Here is a 24,570-nt window from a genome sequence, read left to right as displayed (position 1 = left end):
TCGGATACCTAGGTTTGGCAAGCGAACGGCTGAGGGAATTGCCAAAGATGGGTGGAATGCCCTTGCCCGTTATTACCTGAATAATTTCCGTGATGGGACAAAACAGGTTGGTACAGTTTATTTACCTATTTGTATTGTATCTGAGATTGTGATGTGGAAGTAGTGGGTTATTTTCCCTTGGTTTTCAATCCCATCATCTTTGCTCAATCATATTTTACTTCATGGACCATGAAGATATGTACTTTCTAAGAATGTGATGTTGAGTAGTTTATGCATCTATCCACTTCTTCATCCAGGTGGGTAGTATGGAAACCTTTTTAATATATTATTGAGCTACTGAATTTTATCAAAAAAATGAGAAGAAAGCAAGTAATAAAAGACAGTTGGGTTTAAGCCTCTTCCATAAGCTAGGGAATAGCAACACAGGACATAAAAATAAGATCTAAAAGAGGATTGGACAAGGGGGTTTGTCGATCTGTATCCAAAAACCAGTCTGGATACTCCTTAGCTAGCTAACTCAACAACAAGAGAACTAATGAACCAAGGTCCATGGTCCACTAATGCAACCCCAGGTCCCAGAAGCCTACTTTTTGGGTTGCTATGGGCCTGCAAAAATGATAAATATCTCAAATTAAGGGTTTAATGACAACTCTGTAAACATTCGGAAGTTCAGGACCCTTCGATAAAAGGAAAACAGAATATGGGACATAAATGTAACTAAAATTGAAGGGATGAAAATTCTGGAATTTAAAATTGGAATGGGAATTAAACAGAAATAAATTAAGAATGAAAAGGACTTTTATGCAAATGCAATAACTTGTTCAAAAGAGATCCGTTCGAGCTGAATTTTCAGGATATAAATCCCGACTTCCAGACTCTTTAAACCCAACTGGATACCACCCAAAGGATAAATTACGGAATGAATATGAGAACTCTGAAATCATATTTGGCAGAAGTCACCAGATCTGATTTGAACTTGAGTATGGAACTTACGATAGGAGAGGATTCAGGAGGCAAGACTTTGAGGTTTTGATTGCCTAGGGGAGGGCTTCCTTCAATCCAAATCACTGGGTGAAAGGGACTGAATTGATGGAACTCGATCCAACCAATGGGGGCTGCAAGTACTACACATTCATGATACACTGAATATCCACATAAATTATATGAATGCAAACTAATGCGATTATTATACCCTTAACAACATTTATGCTAATAAATATGCATATACCATAAACTCACATATAATTTACATACATCCGATCTATCAAAAGAATTACACAGCTATTAAATAGTAGGGTAAATTACAAAACACCCCCTGAAATCGGAACGAATCTCAAGTCACCCCCTCTTATCTGAAAATACTCAACCGTCCCCCTTTACAATAACGGTGTTATCTTCAGTCAAACCAAAAAGTGAAATGTCATATTTAACCTTAACCCATCCCTTTGTAACCCAACCCTAACTATGGTTTCAAACCCATCTTTCCTCTCTCTCTCTCTCTCTCTCTTGTAACTCTCGGAGACGGCAGTGGCGATGGTTGTTTCAAGCAAAACGAGCTGTCCGTTCGCCTGTCATCATCTCCAAGCTAGAGGGAGGGAGGGAGGGATGGAGAAGGTGAAGATGACAAGCCCATTTAGACTGTCATCTCTTCTTCGTCTCGAGAAAGACCCGAAATTGGCTCTCCAGTTATTCCAAAACCCTAACCCTGACATCTCTCAGAAACCCTTCCATTACAGCCTCCTCCCCTACGATCTCATCATCTCCAAGCTCGGCCGTGCCAAAATGTTCAATGAAATGGAGGAAATCCTCGACCAGATGAAAGTGGAAAATCGGTTCTCTCCCAAAGAGGTTATCCTCTGCAACGTCATCACCTTCTATGGCCGTTCTCGCTTGTACGAGCAAGTTCTGCGAACCTACAATCGAATCTCCTCCTTTCGCTGTCAGAGAACGGTGAGATCGTTGAATTCTCTTCTCAATGCACTCTTGAACTGTAGAAGACTTGATAAGATACGAGAAATTTACTTGGATATTGATCAATACTCATCTCCTGATGCCTGTACATATAATATTCTTATCAATGTGGCCTGTGTGAGTAATTCCTTGGATGTTGCATGGGACTTGTTCGATGAAATGCGGCGAAAGGGTATTCAACCAAATGTAGTTACTTTTGGAACTTTGATTTCTGCCCTTTGCGAGAGTTCGAAGTTGGAACATACTTGTTCACGGCAACATCAATGAGGAGGGGAAGAGTAATGGGAGGAGGAAGGCGAAGGAGAAGATGAAATTAGGGCTTGATAGAGGGTTGGGTTCGGATAGTTCTTCAGAGAATAGGGAGATTGCTCTGAGAGAGTTGCAGGTCATATGAGAAAGAAAGTGGTGAGAGGAAGAAGATCAATTTGGGGGGTTTTTAGATTTCAAGGGAAAATAGTAACTACACAATGGTCAAGGGTAGTTTAAGGTTTTAAAAAAATTTAACCAGCTGACTTCATACGTTAACAGCATAAAACTAATGGTAGGGACTAATCTGTAATATAGGGCTCTAAAGCAGGGGGTGTTCTGAGTATTTTCAGATAAGAGGGGGTGACTTGAGATTCGTTCCCTTTTTAGGGGGTGTCTTGGAATTTACCCTAAATAGTATTTTGAATTTTTATTTATTTATTAAATTCTCTGAAAAGTACAGTATATTGAATAAAAGTGTAAGGAAACATAATAATTACAGTGGATCAATCAGTTTGATTGCAAAATCCTTTATTCTCCCGTTAGCTTAGAAATCCTTGCAAAGTGAATCACAGAAACATTAACCCCAAGGGGGTTGCTCAGTTGGCAAAGACCAACACCTCAAAAGTAAGAGGTCATAAGATCAACTCTCCTTGGGGCCTCCCCCCCCCTCCAGTAAAATATATATATAAGCTCCCAATTCTAAAAAAGAATCACAGAAACTTTAGATTTATTTCTTGGATTATGAAATTTTAAAAAGGTTGGCATATCTAAGCCAAAAAATTATTAATCTTTTGGTTTAAATTCCTGATTGATACAGCAAACAGTTTGTGAACAACTTGTTTACAAGCAGCCAGCAATTCACACTTTATTTTTGGAAAAAAACTTTTTTTTTTTCTCTTAAAATGAGAAGAATAAAAAAATTGTATCTAAACTAAATCAATGAATAAATTCATTATTTCATTCAGAAAGGATGAAAGGAGACTGGCAACAAATCTCACGTCAAAACACCAAAAGAAAGAAAAACTCGAAATGTTTTGGTCTATCCCCTAGATGCAAAGATGCAGAAATCGTTGTTCTCTTGCATCTCATTCGTGGATTGACAAAGCAGTAGGTGTTAAAGCCCTCTGATGAAGTTTCAAGGCAGAAAAAAGAACTAAAAATTTGGCTCAGTTTCTCTTTTAATTCAGCTGGGGTTGAAACTGCACAGGTTAGTCAATCAATTCAGATTAGTTGGAAGTGATCCAATTTATCAAGCACATGGACGATCCTATATATACTCTCTCCCACCCTCCATGCCCCGCCCACTAGAGGAAAAAATGAAGAAACTCAGATAGGTCTTATCTGATTCTGTTCTACAACAGATCAAATCTTGCAATATAGGATCTGCTCGTCATTTGAGAATATGGTTGTCGGTGAGGTGGACCTAGTGAACTAAGCATATGCTACCTGTACCCTAGGATGTACGCATTGTTTAGGTCGTGCTTGGTCCATGTCCAGGTATGAAGTATATTGGCTCCAGATGTGGCAGCTGAATTTGAAGTTTGCTAATCACTGCCTCTTACTCTTGAGTCTTGACATTTAATAAAAAAATACAAATATTTTTGAATTTTTTTGTAAAAAATTTAACCAAGAAAGCTAAAAATGGGGAAAAATCAATGTTGTACTTTGGAATTTTCTAGTTTTCATCTAGTTATTTTCTTGGGTACCCAAATAATGGATCCAAAAGGGACTCAATTCTAATCAGGCATATATGCATTGTCAACTGTGTTACCTTATAATAGAGCAGATTGCATAAATTAGATCCAAATTTTGCCAATCAGGGCTGCTATTGATCACTTTTGTTGATTGAAAACCTACTTTTATTTTGTCTGATAATTAGAAAATGGCAGGGGGGGGGGAAACTTCCTTTTCTTTTCCTTTTTGTTGTTGTTAAGATATCGTGGCTTACACAAGTGGGCATGTTACAACATCAGAATATAAAAACCAGCAGCGGGGAGAGACAAGGAGGTGAAGAAGGAGAGAAGAGAAGAAGAGAAGCTGTTGAGTGAACTCACAGGCGATGCACTCTCTTCTCTCCCAGATCTTATTTATAATAATAGAAGAGGAAGATTACAATGAGAACTTTCCTAATCAGAATAGGAAAGAAATAAGAAGGAAAAATCTCCTAGAAAAATAAAAGCCCAATTACCTACTAAAAACAGTAGGAACAAAAATAGAAACTAAATAGTCCACGATAGAGGGACTCCTTCTATAGTGGCTTACACAAGTGGGCCCCGATATCTTAACAGTTGTGAGAATTTTATTTTAATGAAAGCTTAATTTTGTTTTCCTTTTTGTTATGACAGTAAAGTTTCCGTTGACATCCATCAATGCTTACTTTATATGATTTTGTGATTTATGTCCCCATAATCTTCCAAAAAAAATTCTTAAAAGTGTTCTTTAATTTGATTCTTTATGATATTTGTATCTAAATAAGCTGATTGTATTTGTTGGATGCATTTCACTCTTCCACATTATTAGCATAATTTGAGTTGTAAATTGCATTGATGAATATTTATTGAAAATGTTTACTTTGTTCCCTTTTCCCCCCATCTATTAGTTTCTGCATGTGCTTCATATAATCATGACTAAAATTTCTGTTGTGCAAATTTGAAGGATGCAATTGATCTCCTGCAAGGACACTATATTATATCTGTTAGTCGAGATATCACTCCACCTTCGCAAAAAGGGAAACTTGAGGATATAGCAGTAAGTGCATTTTATGTGGCATCTATTATTTCTTTCTATTTCTCAAGTTCGTGATTACCTCCTCCCCTTGTGAGGACTCAAAGATGTCCTTTAAATCTCCTCTCACCAAAAGAACCTATTGTTTACCCTACTTAACAATATTCTTTCTTAAAACAGACTACAGAATAACACTTCAAAATTTGGTCACCCAGATTCAGATTTTTTTTGGGGGGGGGGGGGGGTACCTATACCTTACAAGAAGGCAAAGTCACTTTTGTCTCAAGGGAAAATGAGATCCGCTAACTCTATTGCAGATGAATTGGCGAGGGCAGAGTGGGTTGGGATTTCTTGTATACAGAGCCTTATACTCTATTGTGGGGCCTTTCTTAGGGTTTAGCCATGTGCCTTATGTCATTGTTGTTGCTTGCTTCTTGTTTTCCATCTATAAAGCTTTTACTTATAAAAAATATATTTGTCACATGACATACAAGCTCATTAAGATGAATAACTTTGTATTATTCCTCACTGGATTACGGTTTTGACATTAGTCTTCTAACGAAGATGAGAATGCAATGCTTATCTTGCTTGTACTCAAAAATTTTGATGCTTGCTTTCAGCTGTCCTCTTCAAAGTGATGATGACCATTCGACATCTGATTTCTTTCTATCTTTAAACCCCAAATAGCTTGATTAGCAAGTGTTGGTGGCCCATAAGGTGTACCCAGTGCATGAGGCTCCCGCCACTGCAGGGTCTATAAATTCTCGGATTGGAATTTGTGGTGGGGAATCCAATGTGTGTTCTTGTTTGTTAGCCGCTTTTAAATTGTGGCAATGCTTGGTATATGTTGCACACCTGCCACTTTGGGTCCTATACTTCAGTCTTCTCTTAATCTCTTTCATATCTCAAGCTGATTTAATAATCAGTAACCTTAATGTTTTTATCCCTGTGCATACACATCACCCCCTTTCCCCATCCTGGTGTCCATATCGCACATCTTGACATATCATCAAATAATGTATCATGAATTGTATAAATGGATCACTATTCATTGTCGGTGTCTTCTGTGCTACCTATCAACCTCAGAATGCAATCATGTTGTATGTGCTGCATATACATTTCTTCCTCTTTTCCCCCTTTTTTTAATGGGGATTAGTGAAGGGTTTGAACCTGTGATGTGATATATTAAACCACATTTACCATACCCAGTGAAATTTATGCCTTTTTTCTCTGCGGTTTATGTACATTAAAAGTCTTCCCCACGTCCTTCTGTTTCCCCAAGGGGAGGGGGTACTGGATGAGTGTTAGTTGTTAGAAGTGAATTTTGAACCTACATCTATTATATTAAACCCTCAAACTAATTATAAACATCAAACCACTGGATATATTGTTGATCTACCCAGGGCCTAGATTTCCATCTGAATGTGACCCAAATAGAAGTTTCTGAATTACCACCAGACACGCATGTGTGTGTGTGTGTGGACCCTGGTTTGTCTGGTTGCGGATAGCCGGATATTCTGTTTATTTATTTCCTCTTCATCATTATGTTTGCATTATTTATTCTTTTGAGCTTAGTACATGGCAAAGTTAAGTAGTTCCTCTTGTTACTTTTGCAGTCTTTCCCACTGGCTTTGGTGATAATCTTGGCTGGGCTATTCTTTGCGATGATGTCGCTGAGGCAAGGTTAGTTGGTTTCTCTGCTTCTCATGAATTCAGTAGCTAGTTCAGGGCTTGCAAGTGCTAGAATTCTGTTTGGTGTATACCCTACTTCACATTAGAAAATTTAACTAACTTTAAGCCGACATTTTAACCATGGAGGTTCAGCATATTTTATTTTTCTTTTCTTTAATCAAATTTTTGAAGTTTTATTTTCTTTTCTTTAATCAAACTTAACTAGGAAAGGATTTTGGCCTTAGATTGTGAAGGTCAATTGTTTGACTTTGAGAAACAGGAACATGGTTTTCGCCTCCCTTTCGCCCCCCCCCCCCCAAAAAAAAAAAAAAAACATAGGAGGGAGAAAAAATTCCTTTGCAACCCATTATGTATAAAAAGATCATATTTTGTGATATGCCCCAGGCTATTTTTCTGTCGCTCACCTTGAAGCCTATTCCTCAGACACTATTGACAATGGTGGTATATCCAGCTCATGCACCTGCACAAAAGACATTCTTGACAAAGCCAACACAGTGAAGTTAATTGCAAAATGAAAATATATTCTGCTGGGGATCAGATACTGGAAAAGGGGTTGAGAATCCATGTCCAGGAGTCGGTGGAACCATATGGCAGAGGGGACAAATTCATCTGTTTGTGTGGACCATACCATTTTCCCTGGATATTTCAAAACAGAAGGGTAGAGAGAGAAAGAGAGAGAGAATGCTGGAATACTCTATGAAGGCTCAATTCAGGGTTGAAGCCTCATTATCATCAGCATCTCAACCAACAGTGGCAGTGAGCTGTAAACTTTTTTTTGGATGAATAAAAAATAAAGTTTACAGCTCACTGCCACTATCGGTTGAGATGTAAACTTGACTTTGTGGTATTTCCTTAAGAAATGAATTCAGTCAGAGCAGGCTAGTTACCTTGGACTATCCTGTAGGGTGAAAATCGGCAACTGGCTCAAGTTAACATGGAACTGTTTTTGAGAGTTACAGGAAGGCCCATGACAAAACAAAAACATAGAAATTTAGAATGAGGAACAGGAAAGTGGCAGGGATTCCTCTAGCTTTAGAGGTGGATTCATGTGGAAAATCTCTGATTTGCAAGCTGCTGGTGTTGGAGACAGGTATCTGTATCTCCATAGCCTGTAGGTATCCAGTTTCATTGTTTAGCTTTCTCAGTATCATCATTTAGCCCACATTTTCACCTCACCAGCTGGCCTAGAGGAAACTGTTAACCAACCTCCCTCCTTAAAGTCATCAATGCACCTTCCCTCTTTAATCCCATGTAAGCCTTACCCTTTTCCATTGATTTTTCAAAAAGCCATTCAATTGACTCTGCTGGTTTCTTAATCCACCAAGCCTATGCTTGATTGACCCAACCTCCCTCCTTAAAGTCATCAATGCACCTTCCCTCTTTAATCCCATGTAAACCCTTTTCCATTGATTTTTCAAAAAGCCATTCAATTGACTCTGCTGGTTTCTTAATCCACCAAGCCTCTGCTTGATTGATCCAATCGACTTGCTACCGCCTTATCCCCATTCCTAATCCCGTAATTACTTTGTTCTAAGATCCTGCAAGTCTTCCCTGAAATGAGCTCTTTGACAGTCATCAAGCAACTATATTCGTGTTCTAAACATCGCCCCAAAAGAGAGCGGGGGGGGGGGGGAGTTAACTATTTCAGTCTTCCACATTCCCTGATTTTCTTTATCTATGTCTGACTTCTATGAATATCCGATCATCACGTCTAGTGCGCTTATGGACCATCATTGGCTTAGCCACAACCCAAATGGCATCTTACACTGGGGTGGTATAGTTCTCACTCCAGCAACCCCTCTTAACCAAAAAAAATATATTATATTTGGATATTGATAAATTCTCAAATTTAAATATTTTTCTTTGATGAAGGAGAATGTGCAAACTAGGAACAAACTGCAAATTTATTATCTATGGGAGTGGATTGTCTAATTGTTCCTTTCTAGTGGCTTTGCTGTCTTTTGTTCATGTCTAGTGGTAGGGTGTGTTTGGTTAAGGGTTGGTGCAGTAGTTGCAACCTGCTACCCTGTCACTTAAACAAGTTGATCAACCCTTGAACTCCTTTTTTATGCAATCTGTTGACTTGTCAATGATCTGTTTGACCCTCATGTTGAACTGTTAACTGGGACAGTCCAATTGTTAACAAATCTGCTGGATCTACATATAGTACATGCTGGGTAGTGTTTAGAATTATTTTTGACAGCTCCTAGGTAACACATTTGACCACCGTGGCAAAGGTTGGTTGTGCTAGAAGTGGCTCTTTATATAGGACTTTTTTAGACTATTCCCTAGATATCCAAGGTTGAATTAACCACATCATTCTTTCGCATAGCAAAAAAAAGTGTGCTTGTTAAGGAGATTCTATCCTAGACGACAGTTTGATCTAGTGGTTAACCCATGGATCGGCCCAGTGATCTGCTAGATGGTACTAAAAATGGGTGAGCCAATGAACTCAGTTTCAGAACTTGGATTTGACTGTTTATGGCAAGCAAATATTTCAGACATGTTGGAATTAGGATCCGTTACTGTCCCGAATCAGCATTCATTTTTAACTGCGACAAATCCAGTTGTTATGTTGTGATACACATGCTATTTCTTCTGTATTTTCTTGTTCACGTTTTCTCTGGAGGGGATAACATATACTTGCCTACAATGGGATCTAGAATCACTGCTCTTGCTTTTGTCTTCCCTGCAGTTCGAACTGATATTCGCAATTTGTTCTTTTCGGTCTTCTGGGCGAGTCTGAGTTTGTGTCTAGCAGCATTTGTGAGAGCCAATGGCCGGATATTTTGCAATCGGCCTCGTTTGCACAAGCCACGATGTTGAGGGACCAAGAATTCTATCCTGTTTGTGACATATGTTGTTCATTGTGCAATCTGCTGCCTAATTTATTTATTCTTTAGTTCATTTTTTGTAGCATGATCAGCTCACACTGTTGACTTTATAACCAAATTACATGGTCCATTTTTTTTGGATTGCCCATCCCCATCAACACTGAAATAAAGAAGCTTATTGCTGGTGCCGCTGATTTTGTAACTATACAATCTTATTCCTGTTCTTATTTTCTTGTCCATTAGTAGGCAAAGTTTTACCTGCCCATAAACCAATTATTAACTATTTTCTTTTGATTCTCTATATATACTTAATGAGTCAAACATTTGAAAAGCTGACCTATGTTATCTTAGATTGTGGCTTTGCTACAGAGTTTGAAAAGCTCTCCTGCTCACAATATAAATCGGTTTGAGACAAATTGCACCACACGAATCAGATATTCTTACTCGACAAATTGCACTGCACATGAGTTGGATATTCCTGCTCATATCGTCATTACTTTTATTTTGCTTTTCTCTAGTATTTGGATTGTATAATTCAGATTTCGGCCAGAATTAATTTTGGGCACTTGATAAAATTCATTCATGTTGTCCAAATTAGACTCTGGGTGTTTTGGTGATTGTTGTATGAACATCATCCCAAAATTTGAGTATTGTGGCCATGTGATCTTCCCAATGTTTGGATGATTATTCAACGGAAACCCAAGTGAATTCTTCCCTGCTAGTAGTGAAACTTACCTTTACCCCAAGACAAGCTACATAGAAGTGGTGGGTACGCAACCAACGCCTTAGTGAAGGTCCTATGTTCCTCAGTTGGGGCCATTAGAGGTGAAATTTGAACTTGAACACACCAGTCATGCCCTTATTGTCACATATTCCTGAACCAACATGAAGGCTGTGTTTTGTATGCATTTGTTGGAACAGATTACGGGTCTAGTATGCATTCTGAAACATTTTTCTTCTCTATTTTCTCACTTAAGAATGCATCCTAGGTCCAGAATCTATTCCAAGAATGCATACCAAACACAACCAAAGTCACCTGTACCACTGACAACTTGGTGATCTGAAGGTTTGGTGTTGTGTACCCAGAGAATAGATATTGAACCCCTGTAGTATTTTTATTCAGAGCTATCTTAGCAATTGATATGTGCTCCAAAGTCCATCAATGGTTGAAGTGAAGGAAGTCCTTTCAGCCATCCCTGCATAGAAGTTTGGTTGGCTATAACTGTCATGGGATCCTTGAACACGAACAATGCTGCCAAAAGATCAAGTCTCCATGAAAGACTGGAAATAGATTATCTGCGCGGTCAAGCTTGGTTATATTGACCATGCACAAGACCCTTATCGTTGTAGTTCATGGTAAAGATAAGTCCACAGATCAGACAACAGACGATGGCTTTGCTGTGGAGTCTAGAATGGAAAGTGGAAGGATACTGAGTAGGCTTAAGAACAAATTGATTCATCAAAATCGCATTATGAGCCAGAAATGTCAGGGAAAGGAAATTAGGCAGGCATGCAGGAGTTGGCTTTATACTTGATGATGGACTGGGTCTTTTCTAGCTGATCATATCTACTGAGCCATCTTCGTAGGTCAAAGAGGAAAATTATCTCCTCCAGTTCTTTGCCTGGCCCAGTTCCCCAGTGCCTGTAATAAGGGGGGTGGAGCTCACCTAGGCATAGTGTTCGGACAGGGGTATGGTGGTCATTGACCCCCCCCCCCCACCTTTATTACAGGCACTGGGGGAACTAGAGGGGACAAAGATCCGGTCAAAGATGGTGTCACGAACTTGACAAAGCATGAAGAAATTAAGGAATTGGTGGGAGCTGGGTCTGTATGTACCTGTACAGGCGTGAAAAGGGACCCTGAACGTCTCCAAAAAAGGATACTTTCCTTTTGAACCTACATCTATTATAAGTCCTATGAATACTTATACGCTCAACCTCACTTTCGTTTGTAAGCAAGTAGCAATGTGGGACTAAACTACAAGGAGTTTCCTTACAACTGCTCCATAGCTCATAAAAGCTCCACAAGTGCAGTGAGAGAGAAGGGGAAAAGAGACAAGGGATACAACAGGTTACTTATATCTTAAAACTTAAAATCCAACAAGATGTTGCACTTGCTTTCTCTTGGGTAAACTTCAAGAACTCATACAAAGATACTTCAAGAAGTAATACAAGGAGTAAGGAAGAGAGGAAGAGAGCACTTCTAGAATGTTTCTAACTCCACTCAACAGTCATTTATGTCATCTATATATAGAGGGAAAGAATCCATTGGACACACCCGTTCAGAACACCCCAAAGGAGGTGACTGCCACACTTAAGGTGCAACACTTGGCCGTTGCCAATCGATCGCCTAGGCGATCCAGTCAACTGACTCCTCCCAGTGGTCACAATGATTGAGCTATGCTGCTCTAAGGAAACACCGACCGGCTCATGTCAGTTGACCAGGAGACAGAAACCATGCATGGCATGCATGCACTTTGTGAGGAATGAAAACCAAACAAAACAAGATGAGTTTTGAATCTTAAATTCGTTTTAAGAACCTTTAGATGCGACATCTTGTGATCGGACTGGTCTCTCCCGGCCCATAATCCTATCCTAAATGCTAAATGTCGATAATGGACTCGGTCAACTACAGATAGGCAATGCAGCATATGGGAATAGCATTGCAGGTACGGCTGGAACAGGGTCGGGTTGGGTCGGGTTTTGTAGAACCCTAGCCCAACCCTAAGTCCCCTTAGCTGGGCCCAGGCCCGACCCGACCCTGACTCAGGGCCAGAAAAATCCAACCCTGACCCGCCCTCATGGTCGGGTCGGGCCGACCCTGATTGGCCCTGATCATGGGGAGGGGGAAAGAAATGCATGGCCTGGAATGGGCTGAGAAGAACATTATTAATTTTACATAAAATAACAATATAATAAATTATATTATAACACTTATTGTCTTCATATATAATATATTATATAAAGAAATGTGGGTGAAATTTAAAGTTTATAATGTATAAATTTTGTCAATATATATTTTACAGTATAACTTAAATCAAGGTCGGGCCGGGCCGGGCCAAGCTTAGCTCAAGGCCTCAACCCTAACCCGACCCGACCTGACCCGCCCTCAGGGCCAAATATCTCAGCCCAAACCCTGTTCGGGCTCAGGGCGGGCCAGGGTGGGTTCGGGCCAACAGGGCCAAACTTGCACCCCTAATTGCAGGTTTATACAGGTGAAAGGTAAGAGCTCTTTCTAGGTGTATTGATAAGATTACAAAAGTAACAAAATCTATAACTAGTCTCAACTGGTCTTATCTTGGATCTTCAGTCTTGAATTATACACTGCAGGGAGCTACTCGATTGTACATTTGCATTCAATCTACTCATGTCCACATTGGGGCAACCATATGGCTGACCTGGTCTCCTCTCCATTGCCACTGTTTCTAGTGCTGACATAGACACATACACTAGGAAATCCATGAACCAGAGTCTTCTTAAATTCAAAATTAAATAATTGAAGGTCATTATTTATGTGTCCTTTGGACTCGGACGATCTTATTATTCTTACAGACAAATCTTCAACACATACTTTTCAAGGATTGCAGCTCGTTCCTTCAAAGCACTCTTTAGAGCATTTTTCCACACTGCCAAATGAACACAGTTAACCATTTTGACTTGGAACTGCTGATTTGTATAGATGATCTATCAGGTACTGGATGTTGATCTTGATCCACTTTCTCCTTAGCACATGCAGTGGTCTTCTTGGTGCATTAGCACATCCACGAATCCCCCCTGTGAGAACAGGCACACCCTTCCTTTACAGTAAGTTGTAGATAACGCACTAAATGTGCATCTGTACACCAAAAAAAAATAAAAATATGTCGTGTGGGAGAAAACTTGCATCCTTTTTTCTTTGCTGAGTGAGATATCTTTATCTTCTCTGCCACAGTGCCACTCCTATTCTACACTGGAACAATGTAAACCTGAGTAACTTCCAGAAAATTAGATGAGTCTTCTCAAAAGATATAATATGGAAAACATAGTTTTCAAATCTCACCATTCATGCAAGATGGAGGAGAATTCACGAAACTGGATGTCAAAGTTGATGCACTCACAGTGGAAGATGGTTAGGCTGGCACCCAAGAACATCAAGCCAGAATTAATAAACACACCCAAGTACATCATCAAATTTGCAATTAGGACTATGATTGCCTGCTCCATTTGAGTATAGCATAATGCTTGACACATTATTTGAGCGCCACCAGTGAAAAATCTATGAAGATCAGTTGAGAACCAGAGGCACTATCGTTAAAATATTTTATCAGCAACCTAGCTCAACTAAAAGTATTTTTCCTTTTAATGCATGCAAGAGGCAAGACCCATAAATACATCACTGTTCCTTCAAATGTAACTAACAATGTGATATTTTGACATAGAGATAACATAAGATTGTGACATTTAATTCCCACCCGTGAAAGAAAATCTCCAACACTCCATCCTCAGTTCTTATCAGAGTTTCGGGATAAAATTATGATTTCAAGTTGTTCCAGATGTTACAAAGAACAAATCCAAATTTGATTGGTAGAGCATATCAACTTCAAGAACTAATAAAACCTAACAAATTTGGCCAGCCTTACAGAAAACTCAAAAGAAAATGCAAAAACAAGGTGGGAGAATGTCACTGTTTGAGTAGAACAAGGAAATTTAATAAGAACAGACCTGGGATAAAAGCATGCTGAGAAAGGACTCATAAGAATGAGAGATAAAGGATTTCAATGTATTGAAAATGCTCAGTGAAACATTATTGAGACAGGATCAATCCTATCATATTACTCCAGATGAATAAGCAAAGATATCAACCAATATATAAAGGTAATACCACAAAATATGTTGAGTAAGCTCTGTGCAGAGATAGAGCTATATATGTACCTACTGATGCACGCATCAAAAGTATGTTTTATACTTCGCACATAAAGATACCTTCGTCCCATCTCATCTCTTAAAGGAAGGTAATCGAGAACAACAATCTAGGAGAATCATGAGTTAGGCCAAGTGAGCAACGAAACGGTCCTCCTGTGAAATCCACCAGATTGGACCTAGTTATGCATGTGTTACTCAAACATCTACCAGGGGTGGGCAAAGGCAGCCATTGGTTATGACCTGTCCGATCCATAACAACTGCATTTCATGATCAGAGCAGGTCTTTCGCTTTTATGGCCCCGGGAGAAGGTTCTATTGTATACATGGTTTGAAACTTTACTTCTGGCTAGTACAGAACTGTGAACCTCCACGCCAAACTCGAGTATTTATTCCAGAGAACTAAATTGTTACCCAGTATCCTCCCAGTAGTCAAGCAAGTCATTTTTCTGGGATTGCAAACTTGATATACTTCCTTGACCCCAGCCCTTTTGTACCCTTTTAAGAACTTTCAATGCTATTCCACTCCCATCATCTCTGCAAAAATAAAGTAAATATTCAAGAATTTAGGAGTGCAAAAAAAATATACAACTATTTTTTTTAAGTTAAAAAAAAAATGGATATATCCACCATATAGACGGTAAGAAATGCTTAAAATAGCATAAACATCTTCATTATAACAGGTGCGGGGCTTCTCTCCTAGGATGATCATAACCATAATCATCCATTATACGCCAATGTTGGATGATCAGAAAAGAATATGATTAGTTTCTGAAATGAAGTACCTATAGTGGACAGTTAGTCTAACTTTATGGCTGGTCAATATTGGCCTAGGAGATATGCTAGGTGGAAATCTTCTTGCATTTGGACCATGAGTAATGCTATCAATGTTGTATGTCACTCTTTGGTTCTACATTATGGGAACTTTAGGTTTCCTCTCAACTAACTTTGTTAAAACAAGACATCTGAATGATATCGAGAAACGGTTAAGAGAAAAGCTTAAATTTTCAAGAGAATAAATGATTAAAAAAGTATCAGTACAAAAGTGCATCAAATGAAAAATAAGTTTGCAAAGCAATCATAGGATTAGTAATACCAAAACAGGAAAAACAAATGGAAATAAACCATACAGAGCATTCTAACAGCCATACCTGTGTAACATAGTATGCCAATCACTTCCAGAATTCCCGCCTTCTTTTGGTTTCCAACGGTTCAATTCCTTCTCATTAAATCCTTTTCTATAAACCTTGTTTGCTACTCTTCCTTCTGTGGCCAACTCCATCATCCTCTCTGCAAGTACATCAGCTTCGTGTTTGTTTCCACCTTGACCCAATCCATCAATCACTGGCATGAATGATGCAGGATCAAACCCATATCCCTTATCAATCATCTTATGAAGAATGCTGCAAGCTTCCTCTAACTTCTCTTCCTTGCAGAGTGCCTCAATAAGATCTTTGTATGAAAAAGCTCCCACGTCAAAACCTTTATCTATTGAAGCATCAAATAGTTCCTTGGCCTCTGAAATTTTCCCTCCAACAAGAAATTCATTAAACATCAAGCCATATAGTGCTCCCTTATGGTAACATATGCTTAGAGCAATTTCAAACACCTCTTGTGCTGCCCCAAAGTCACAGGCCTTGCAAAAAGATTTGATCAACAAACTGAATGAAGAAATATTTGGGAAGATACCCTCCCGCAACATTTCATCCAATAGGGAAGTAGCATCCTTTGTCCTCCCTCCTTCACAAAGAGAACTAATTAGGTTATTATAAGTGAAGACATTGGGAGAAACCCCTCGTTCTCTCATCTCATTCATCAGTCTGTAGATTTCATCTATTTGTTGTTTACTCCCAAGGGCCCATATCAGTGAATTGTATGTTCGAATACTCAAATTGCAACCCTTTTTTTCCATGTCTTGAAGAACCCGAAATGCTGATGATAGCTTACCGTGCTGGCAAAAACCATGTATAAAAGTATTGTAGATAACTGAATCGGGATCCATGTTTTTCCCCATCATCTCTATGAATTTCCTTTTAGCTTCATCTAGTCTTCCAGCCTTGCATAAACCATCAATTATGATTGAGTACGTAATCAAATCAGGGACACATTTCTTCCTACTATTGGTGTCATCTACAAGACCAAGAAATGAGTTCCCTAGATCACCAAGGGCGGCACTTCCATGCATCCACATCCCACTAACAATCTCAATTGCCTTATCCAATCTCCCATTCTTGCAGAGACCATCAATCACAATATTACAGGTCACGATATCTAATTCGTATCCTTTCTCATTCATCTTCTGCAGCAATTTCTCTGCTTCTGAGATCCTTCCCTCTTTCCATAAACTCTGCAACAAGATATTGCAAGTACAAGTGTTTGGATAACATCCATTCCTCATCATCTCATGGAGTATATTATTGGCTTCAGAGACCTTACCTTTACTGCAATATCCATGGAGCAAAGTACTATATGTTACTGTATCTGGTGAAATCTCATTTCTAATCATCAAGCCCATAACCATTCTAGCATCCAACGTCATTCCGTTCTTGCACATCCCATCAATCATAATATTGTAAGAGTAAATATTTGGGGTTATACCCTTCGCCACCATTTCTTTAAACACTAACTGTGACTCTAACAGCTTCCCATTTCTCACTAGACCCAACAACCATATATTGTAACTCTCCACTTTCCTAAAGGCATCATTTCTTTTCATAGATTCAATCAGGACTTCAGCCTCCTCCATCATTCCCTCCTTGTAGAACCCTTGTAGAATTAAATTGAAGGTAATTAGATTAGGCCTAGGCAAACCCAAAGTGTCATCCGTCTGCATATCTCTGAAAATTCTAGAAGCTTCTAGGATCTTCCCTGCATCACAGAGCGCTGAAATCCTGGCATTAAAAGTAACAACATCGGGAAAGAGACCGTCCTCTCTCATCTTCTCTACCAATTTCTCAGCCTCGACAACCTTACCCTCCCTACAGAAACTAGAAATCAGAGTGTTGTAAATCACTCTATTAGGAGCACACCCATAACTTGGCATCCCATTCAAGAGCTCCAATCCACGGAGACTAAGTCCAGCTCTGCAATACCCACGAACCAGAATCCCGAAACTGAACTCATTCGGTTCACATCCTTTGTCACGCATTTTATCGAACACCTTTTGAGCTTCTTTTACACGACCAGAATCACAGAGAGCTGAGATCAAAAGGTTGAAAGTGTATGTTTCCGGTCGAGTCCCGGCGACAAGCATGTCCTTGTACAACACAGATACACATTCGAGCCGATTTTCACGGAGGGATGATTCGAGCAGCACGTTGTAGAGGCGAACTGGTGGAGATTCAGCCGGAAAGTGGCTTCGAAGGGATTGAAATTCAGAAAGAGCCTTGTCAAGGAGACCACATTTCACAAGTGCTTGAGCAAGAGAGATAAGAGAAAGGCGGGCTGTTTCAGGAGGCTGAACGAGGAGAAGCCCATGGAGTTGATCGATTTCCGGGATCATTTTGGCGCAAACAAGAGTGCGTGCAATGGCGGGAATGAACTGAGGTATAGAAGATGTCGAAGAAGAAGGAGATGAGAGGAATTGTTTGAATAGGTTCCATGAGAGGGATGGATTGTGAGCGTTCTTAAGGAATGCTTTGGCCAGATTTGAGGTTTGGTCCATTAATTTAACGGTAAAAAATCGATATGGTTCCCAGTTTGAATTGTTTGAATGATTCTCATTCTCTTGTTAGCGACAAGGTTTCTCGAAAATATGGCGGGAGAAGGTGTGAGGATTGGACATTGGAGTCCCACATGAAACCCACACAACTCAAATTTCAAATTCCGCGCAACACTGAGGCTGAGGGTGTCGGATTTGGCTCCTGTCCTGCAGTGGCGGGAGTTGGAGCGTCCAGCCCAGCTAAACGACAACAAAAACAGGGGTGGGATGGTCATTTCACAGGTGGGTCCGCCACTATTAGACAATAGCCAAATCCGAGGGTGCCCTACTCTGCCTTACAATAGAAGAGGGAAAATTACAAGATTAGTCAATATTTGGTTTGGATTTACTAAATTACTCACCCAATGTTTTGTTTGCCTGGTTGCTACCCTTACACCAATGCGAGAGCTAATGAAAGCACGCACAAAGGCATAAACATGGATATACAAAACTACCCTAAATAATGCCCTCCACCTTCCACCTATTTTTGTTAGACATTTTTACCCCTAGCTTTCTTCTTCGTTCTTCCTTCTTCGTTTTGATCACCAGCTCCCTCTTTTCTCTTCTGAAATATCAGTATAAGTTGATAGGTCTGGTTAGTGTGGGAGGTGTGATCAGTTACATCAATACACTCTGGAATAAATTGATGGTGACTCTGCCAAATGCACCTCTCCACAAGTACGTAAGGTTTTACAGACACTTCGTGATGGAGCTTAGCAAGGCCCTCACTGGCCATGAACGTCGTCCCACATGACACACATGGCACCTGCAGCGCTGCCGTTACAACAGTGGATAAAAATCCGTCTTCCTTTGTCAGAAGAAAATGAAAATGAATAAGAAGATAGAAGGCTGTTGATGAGGGTATTTTAGGTTGTTCCTTTAGCTTTTTTTTTTCTTTATTTTACTCGTATAGGGATTTAATAAATCTTTTCAACATTGTAACTTGTGATTGTAAAACACAATTTATACCTACCAGTTTTGTAAATCTTTTTACTATCTATTAGATCTAGGCAACCACCTTAAAAATAAGAGAAGGGGAGGTGGGCTTTCATAGTATGCAATGCACTTGAGTTAAGACAAGTTGATCAGAGCAATTGAGTGTTTCAATGGTTGGCTCTATATTAGAAGTCGTCGCCATTTCAGGAAGAGAAATTACAATAATATAATAATAAAAAACAGACGTACTGGAAGGAGATGTAAGATAGAAGGTTTTTGCAAGCGTATTGTAGGCGTACTATACTAAAAAAGTAAATTATTTCAGACCAAGTCTTTGGCAGGTATCCTGATAATGATTTTCATAACATCCGAATAAAAGGCAGTTGGTGGTTAAGAGGGTTCTTTATATACTGTAAGAAGATTTCCTAAGTCCCAATATTATACAACAAAAAGGTTTTACGGACAAGAAGATGAGCACATATATTCCAAGTTTTACCTACTTATACATAGGATAAGACATGAAATGTAAATGCTTGTGGAAGCTTGAAACCTATTCATGATTCAGAAAACACAATAAACATTTAAAAAAAAAAATTCACAAAACAAGGATTAATGTGGTACGACGTTTACAGATAAATAATAGCAGTTTCACTAGCAATACACATTCTGTTCCTCACTGCTTCTGTGTTTACAAAGAAATTCTCAAAACCCTAATAATCACCGGCATAACAATTTATAGGTAAACAAAGTGATACAAATTTTCCGAATTACCCCCGTGTAAATCGTAAAAAACCTTTATGGGCATTTAATGGACTTTAGAGGCAACCCCACAACCAAATATGCATAATACAAGACACCAACCCTCATTATAGATGTCAATATATATATATATATATATTTGATGAAATGATGTCAAGATAATTATTACCCTTTATTTTGTCAAATTGTTATTTTAGGGAAATATGGACCACTAACCATGTTTGAACATAATTGAATGAATAAAAGAATACAATCATAAAAAGGGGGCTTTGAATAAACCATCTATATTGTGTAAAAATAATATCTTAATTTTTGAAATGGATGTTATCCTCAAATTTTTGTATTGTATTTTAGTAAAATTATTTTCTCTTTTCTTTAGGCCCCCATTTGATTAAAGGAGACTTAGGTGGAGTGAAAGAATTGGGGTGTAAAAATGCTGTTGTGGCATTTCAAAATCTCATCATAATCTTGTTTGGTTAATTTTGGACGATATATTTACAAAAGCTTAGGAGACATCATTAATGGCTCTGTCTGCTGATGTGATATTTCAATCCCATCAAATTGATTGGAATTTAATTATTATTAATGAAAAAAATAACTTTACCTCAACATTTTCACCTCAATAAAACCCCATCAATTTGTGAATCTCATCTTCTTAATAATCTCAACCCATCTTCCTCTCTAAATAAACGAAGCCTTAAAGATTTCCCAGTATGTTAAAGTGGAAAGATTGCATTAATGGATGGCGTATGATCGATTTTACAAATACGAGCAATGGAGAAAGAGAGTGTCATGGGTTGTTAAGGAGGAAAGCAATGGTGAGAGAGCCTCCCACGTTCGTGTTGTGGGAAAACTTGTCCTATATCTTAGATATTAATTTTCAAAAAATTCCACGAAATAGAAACGGGTAAGGATTCAGTGAGCCTCACACAGGTGATTTTACCTTAATTTGTGGGAAAAAAAATGAAATTCTGTCTGGTTGGCTGATCATGTAGCGTGGCTCATGTAATGTGGTCCATGTGGTACTTGCACCTGGACATAGGAGTACATAAAATTATCATCTTAACCAGTAAAATAAAAAAAAGGTGCGCTGTTCTCTGTGCCGCAGCATAGGTTGCATCTAGGCACATGGGAGTGGATGCAATGAATACCTTGCCCTCAAATCATTATCCCTTCCAATTCGTTGCCCCCCTCCAATTCTTCCAATTCCTCACATGGGGGTGGAAATGACCATCTTACTCCCTGCCCAAAAACATTGCCCAAGGTGGGATCCACTCCCCCCTATTAGAGGAATTGGAGGTGCTCACGAATTGAAAGGGATAATTATTCCCCTACGCCAACACTCCCATGAGTCTATCTCTCCTCCCCAGGTGAAAAGACATCCCTACCCCCTTGTTTTAAGGAGAAGAGAGATAGACATATTGGACTGTTGGCGTAGGCCACACTCCCGTGTAAAAAATTGCTTCCCAAAAAACAAATAGGGAGAGAGTTCTACATTACTTTAGTGCTTTTGATTTTTGGATAAATAAATAAGAATTTTTTAGAGTGTGACAAAAGGGGCAGGGGCTTTTATGACATATCACTTCCTCACATCAACAAGGATATGTGAGTGAATGTGTAAATTCATTTTTGAAGTGGCGTTGTACAAAATCTTTTTCCTAAAAAATATCTTCCACGCCTGTACGGATAAAATTGATGGGTGAGTCACCCGCCGGTGAGGATCCCTTATAGTGTCACTCTTTTCCACACGCACACGGCACACACCGTTTATTTATTCATTCGCTTCGTCCCACAACAGAAAGTGTAATAAATATATGAAAGGACAAAAGAGATTTCAGTTCCTATTTCCCGCTATTTGTTCCCAAAATATAATATTCAGGAGAGACCAATCAAACACACCTGCAACTTCTTCCGAAAAGTAGTTGCAGAGACTTGCATTTCTTTCTTCTTCTCCCATTAGAAGAAGTTTTCATACTCAAACCTTCGCTTGTTCCCAAACTCGCAGCGCATCCAACAGGTATGCTCTCTCTCCATATTTTTTTTTCTATTCCCACTCTCCTCCGTTACTCGAACCTCTACTTGAAGATAACTTACTATATGTAGTATATCTTTCAGAAGTAATTTATTAATCACTTTCTTGGATCGTTAAGCTTCCAAAAAATGGATATCAGTGTTGTGAAGGAGACGAGGTGAGGCAGTGATACGAGACTGAGTCATGACTCCTGAGGTGTTATACTGAAACACCACTCTTCTAAAGTCTTGGTTTCTCGGTCGCTCAACTTCTCCTCGATAGCGTTGCTGTAACCCTAGTTTTGTAGAGTTTGCATGTTTGGAAGCTCTAGATTTCACCGCCTCAGTTAGTGTTTCCGTCTGGAAAGTGTGAAACAACGGAACTCCCATGCAGATTTAATCCAATGTCGTCAAAAAGTTTTTTGTTCTGAGATTATGGTTTTTGATCAACTCCATCTTTATCCCAGTGTCGTCTGGTTGAGCAAGTCCTTCCGTGGTTGGATTTTCTCACCTGAAACTGAAAAATGGAAAGCCAGGTTAGCGTTATTCCTGTGAGATGTGTCAAAGTTGGCAGGTCCACGTTCAAAAAATCGCACCATGTTGAAAGTCCGTTGGTTAGCATGGTCTGTGTGTTTTGCCATTTCTCCGTCTTCTCAAAAACTCAAGAGTTGTCTAGTCATAACGAACTGAAGAAAGATAATGAGTGCACGGGGGCTTACTATGGGACATTGACAGTTGACATCCACACATTGAACTACTCTGACACTATTGATGCCAATCTTAGGATAGCTCGCCCCAAAAAACCAGTTTATATGGGGAGGGAACTCAAGAGCATATCAACCCCCACCAAATCCTTTACGGAAAGATGTGGGATCGGTCCTTTAGTCATCGTTCTTGCATTTTTACACTCTCTCATCTTGTTTTGCTTCTTACATTGGCAACAGCTCGTTCTCTTGTCACTTAATTTGAAAAGCTAGTATTTATGGGAATCAGTTGCTGAAAAAATTGGCTTATGTCAGAATGCTAGTGTTTTCTTTGTGTTTTAGGGTTCCTCCATTTATATCTGTACTTTTGTTTTTCCATTGTCATTATTTCAGTGTTCTACTTCCTAGTTTTATTTGGTTGGTCTATGTCTTTCTTTAGTAGTTCTTAAGTTGGAAATGGAAATGCTTAAAACTGTAATTATGATGAAGTCTGTCAAAAATATGCATAACTGTCAGTCTGTCATGACGATCTCTCTGTGCAGTTTCTGCCCCCGTTTATCAAGGAAAAGGCAATGATGTGGGAAGAATTGGATGAGGTTAATTCTACTATTTTACTGTCGTTCTTTTATGTTTCCTTTATTTTTCTTATTATGGCTACTCTTGTTGCAGCCTCATCCTTTAATTTCAAGTAGTATCTCCACTAAAATATTGGTCTTGCAGGATCTTCAGCCTGATTTAGATGGCATAGAATTTAATATTGATAATGATGAAGATCTGGATGAAGACATGGGCCTGTTTGATCATGTTTGTGCCTTTTGTGATAATGGTGGTGAAGTTCTGTGGTATGTTCTATTATCATCTTATGCTAAATTCAACACATGGGGGCAAAGAATTTAAGATTGATGGGATGAAGATCTGGATGAAGATATGGGTCTGTTTGATCATGTTTGTGCCTTTTGGGGTATTTTATTACTTTATAGTAAATGTGAAGATTATCTATAGAGTGTATTTTTATCCTAGAGAGGTTTCTGGTTTGCTCCTGCTGCTTCCTTTTTTTTTTTGTCATATTTTAAATTTTCATTGACAAACGTAGCTAAATATTTCCATTTACTTATACTACTACTCTTCTTTTGCTTCTCAATACAGGTGTGAAGGGCCTTGCATGAGATCGTTTCATCCAACAAAAGCTTCTGGTGCTGAATCATTATGTGAATCGCTTGGTTTTTCTGATGCTAAAGTAGAGGTATGCAGCTTATTTCTTATTACTTTCTTGTCCTTTTGCTTGCATAGTTAGATTTGGTTTATACAGTTTTCCTCTTCTTTAGTATTGTTGTACGTGCAGGCAATGCCCCTCTTTTTGTGCGACAATTGTAAATATAAACAGCACCAATGCTTTGCTTGTGGGGGGTTGGGCTCTTCAGATAAATCTTCTGGTTCTGAGGTATTTATGTTCCATCAAACCATCACCTTTCTTAAGAGGGAAAGGGTTGTGTTGTGCGTATATTTACTGCTTGAGCATTGCAATTTTTCGTGAAATAAATACAAATGTGTCATGTTGGTCAAATTGCATTTTAACATTGCTAACATAACCAGGAAGTTTGTGCAGACTTCATGGTTCAGCTTTGTACTTGTTTTATTTGAAAAATATTTGCAATATTTTTCTTCCACTTTGCTTAGGATGATACCCTATGCAATTTCAAAGATTGAAGATAGACGGATGTTTGTTGTGTATGTAAAGCTGCTAATCTCGAACCAGTGAGATCTAATGGGAGATCAGCTTGCAACAGGATCATGGTTAAAGGAGTATGAACCATATTAGGAGAAAAATTAAATAACTTAAAAACCAGAACAAATCTGATGTGCATAAAATTATGGTTGATTGCTCTAGTCAGTCAATAAAACACGATAGCAATAGATGATCTAAATCTGACAGACAGATCCAGAGATATGCAAGTAACCTACTTTTTTAAGAAACTGGATACTCAGAAAAAGAAGCAGAATCAATAGGTTGGCTTTAGGGATTTCATGACAGTATCAAAGAGAAATCTGATTTAATGATCAAGCAATAAATTAAGCCAGAAACAATGAACAG

At 38.9% G+C, this 24,570-nt stretch overlaps 3 protein-coding genes across 3 annotated transcripts in view; 2 read left to right on the top strand and 1 right to left on the bottom strand.

Moving 5' to 3' along the window:
• The window catches only part of LOC122658785 (phosphoinositide phosphatase SAC7-like), a 42,165-nt gene extending 32,503 nt beyond the window's left edge, over positions 1–9,662 (top strand). The window contains exons 18-21 of the mRNA XM_043853901.1: positions 13–106; positions 4,876–4,968; positions 6,561–6,627; positions 9,332–9,662. Of these exons, the coding sequence (XP_043709836.1) occupies positions 13–106; positions 4,876–4,968; positions 6,561–6,627; positions 9,332–9,462 (385 nt within the window). The 3' untranslated portion in view covers positions 9,463–9,662. The remainder of the gene's footprint in view (positions 1–12; positions 107–4,875; positions 4,969–6,560; positions 6,628–9,331) is intronic.
• Positions 9,663–14,426: 4,764 nt separating this feature from the next.
• On the bottom strand, positions 14,427–18,081 carry LOC122657343 (pentatricopeptide repeat-containing protein At2g17140). The gene is made up of 2 exons (XM_043852014.1): positions 15,521–18,081; positions 14,427–14,906 (listed from the first exon to the last, which is right to left on the bottom strand). The coding sequence occupies exons 1-2, from the start codon at positions 18,031–18,033 to the stop codon at positions 14,780–14,782; spliced, it is 2,640 nt and encodes an 879-aa protein (XP_043707949.1). The 5' UTR covers positions 18,034–18,081; the 3' UTR covers positions 14,427–14,779.
• Positions 18,082–23,023: 4,942 nt separating this feature from the next.
• LOC122658277 (protein ENHANCED DOWNY MILDEW 2-like) overlaps positions 23,024–24,570 on the top strand; it is a 41,831-nt gene continuing 40,284 nt past the window's right edge. The window contains exons 1-4 of the mRNA XM_043853199.1: positions 23,024–23,074; positions 23,199–23,320; positions 23,625–23,721; positions 23,821–23,919. Of these exons, the coding sequence (XP_043709134.1) occupies positions 23,051–23,074; positions 23,199–23,320; positions 23,625–23,721; positions 23,821–23,919 (342 nt within the window). The 5' untranslated portion in view covers positions 23,024–23,050. The remainder of the gene's footprint in view (positions 23,075–23,198; positions 23,321–23,624; positions 23,722–23,820; positions 23,920–24,570) is intronic.

Source organism: Telopea speciosissima, chromosome 4, assembly GCF_018873765.1.
Source record: "Telopea speciosissima isolate NSW1024214 ecotype Mountain lineage chromosome 4, Tspe_v1, whole genome shotgun sequence".
Classification (NCBI taxonomy): domain Eukaryota; kingdom Viridiplantae; phylum Streptophyta; class Magnoliopsida; order Proteales; family Proteaceae; genus Telopea; species Telopea speciosissima.
The sequence above is the reverse complement of the archived record's forward strand: the minus strand, read 5'-3'. Positions and strand labels throughout refer to the sequence as shown.

Excerpts from the sequence above, each read along its gene's own strand:
- LOC122657343 (XM_043852014.1), bottom strand. The coding sequence starts at position 18,033 with ATGGACCAAACCTCAAATCTGGCCAAAGCATTCCTTAAGAACGCTCAC. Across the intron at positions 14,907-15,520 it reads TGGCATACTATGTTACACAG|AGATGATGGGAGTGGAATAG; the intron begins GTATGGCTGTTA and ends TTATTTTTGCAG.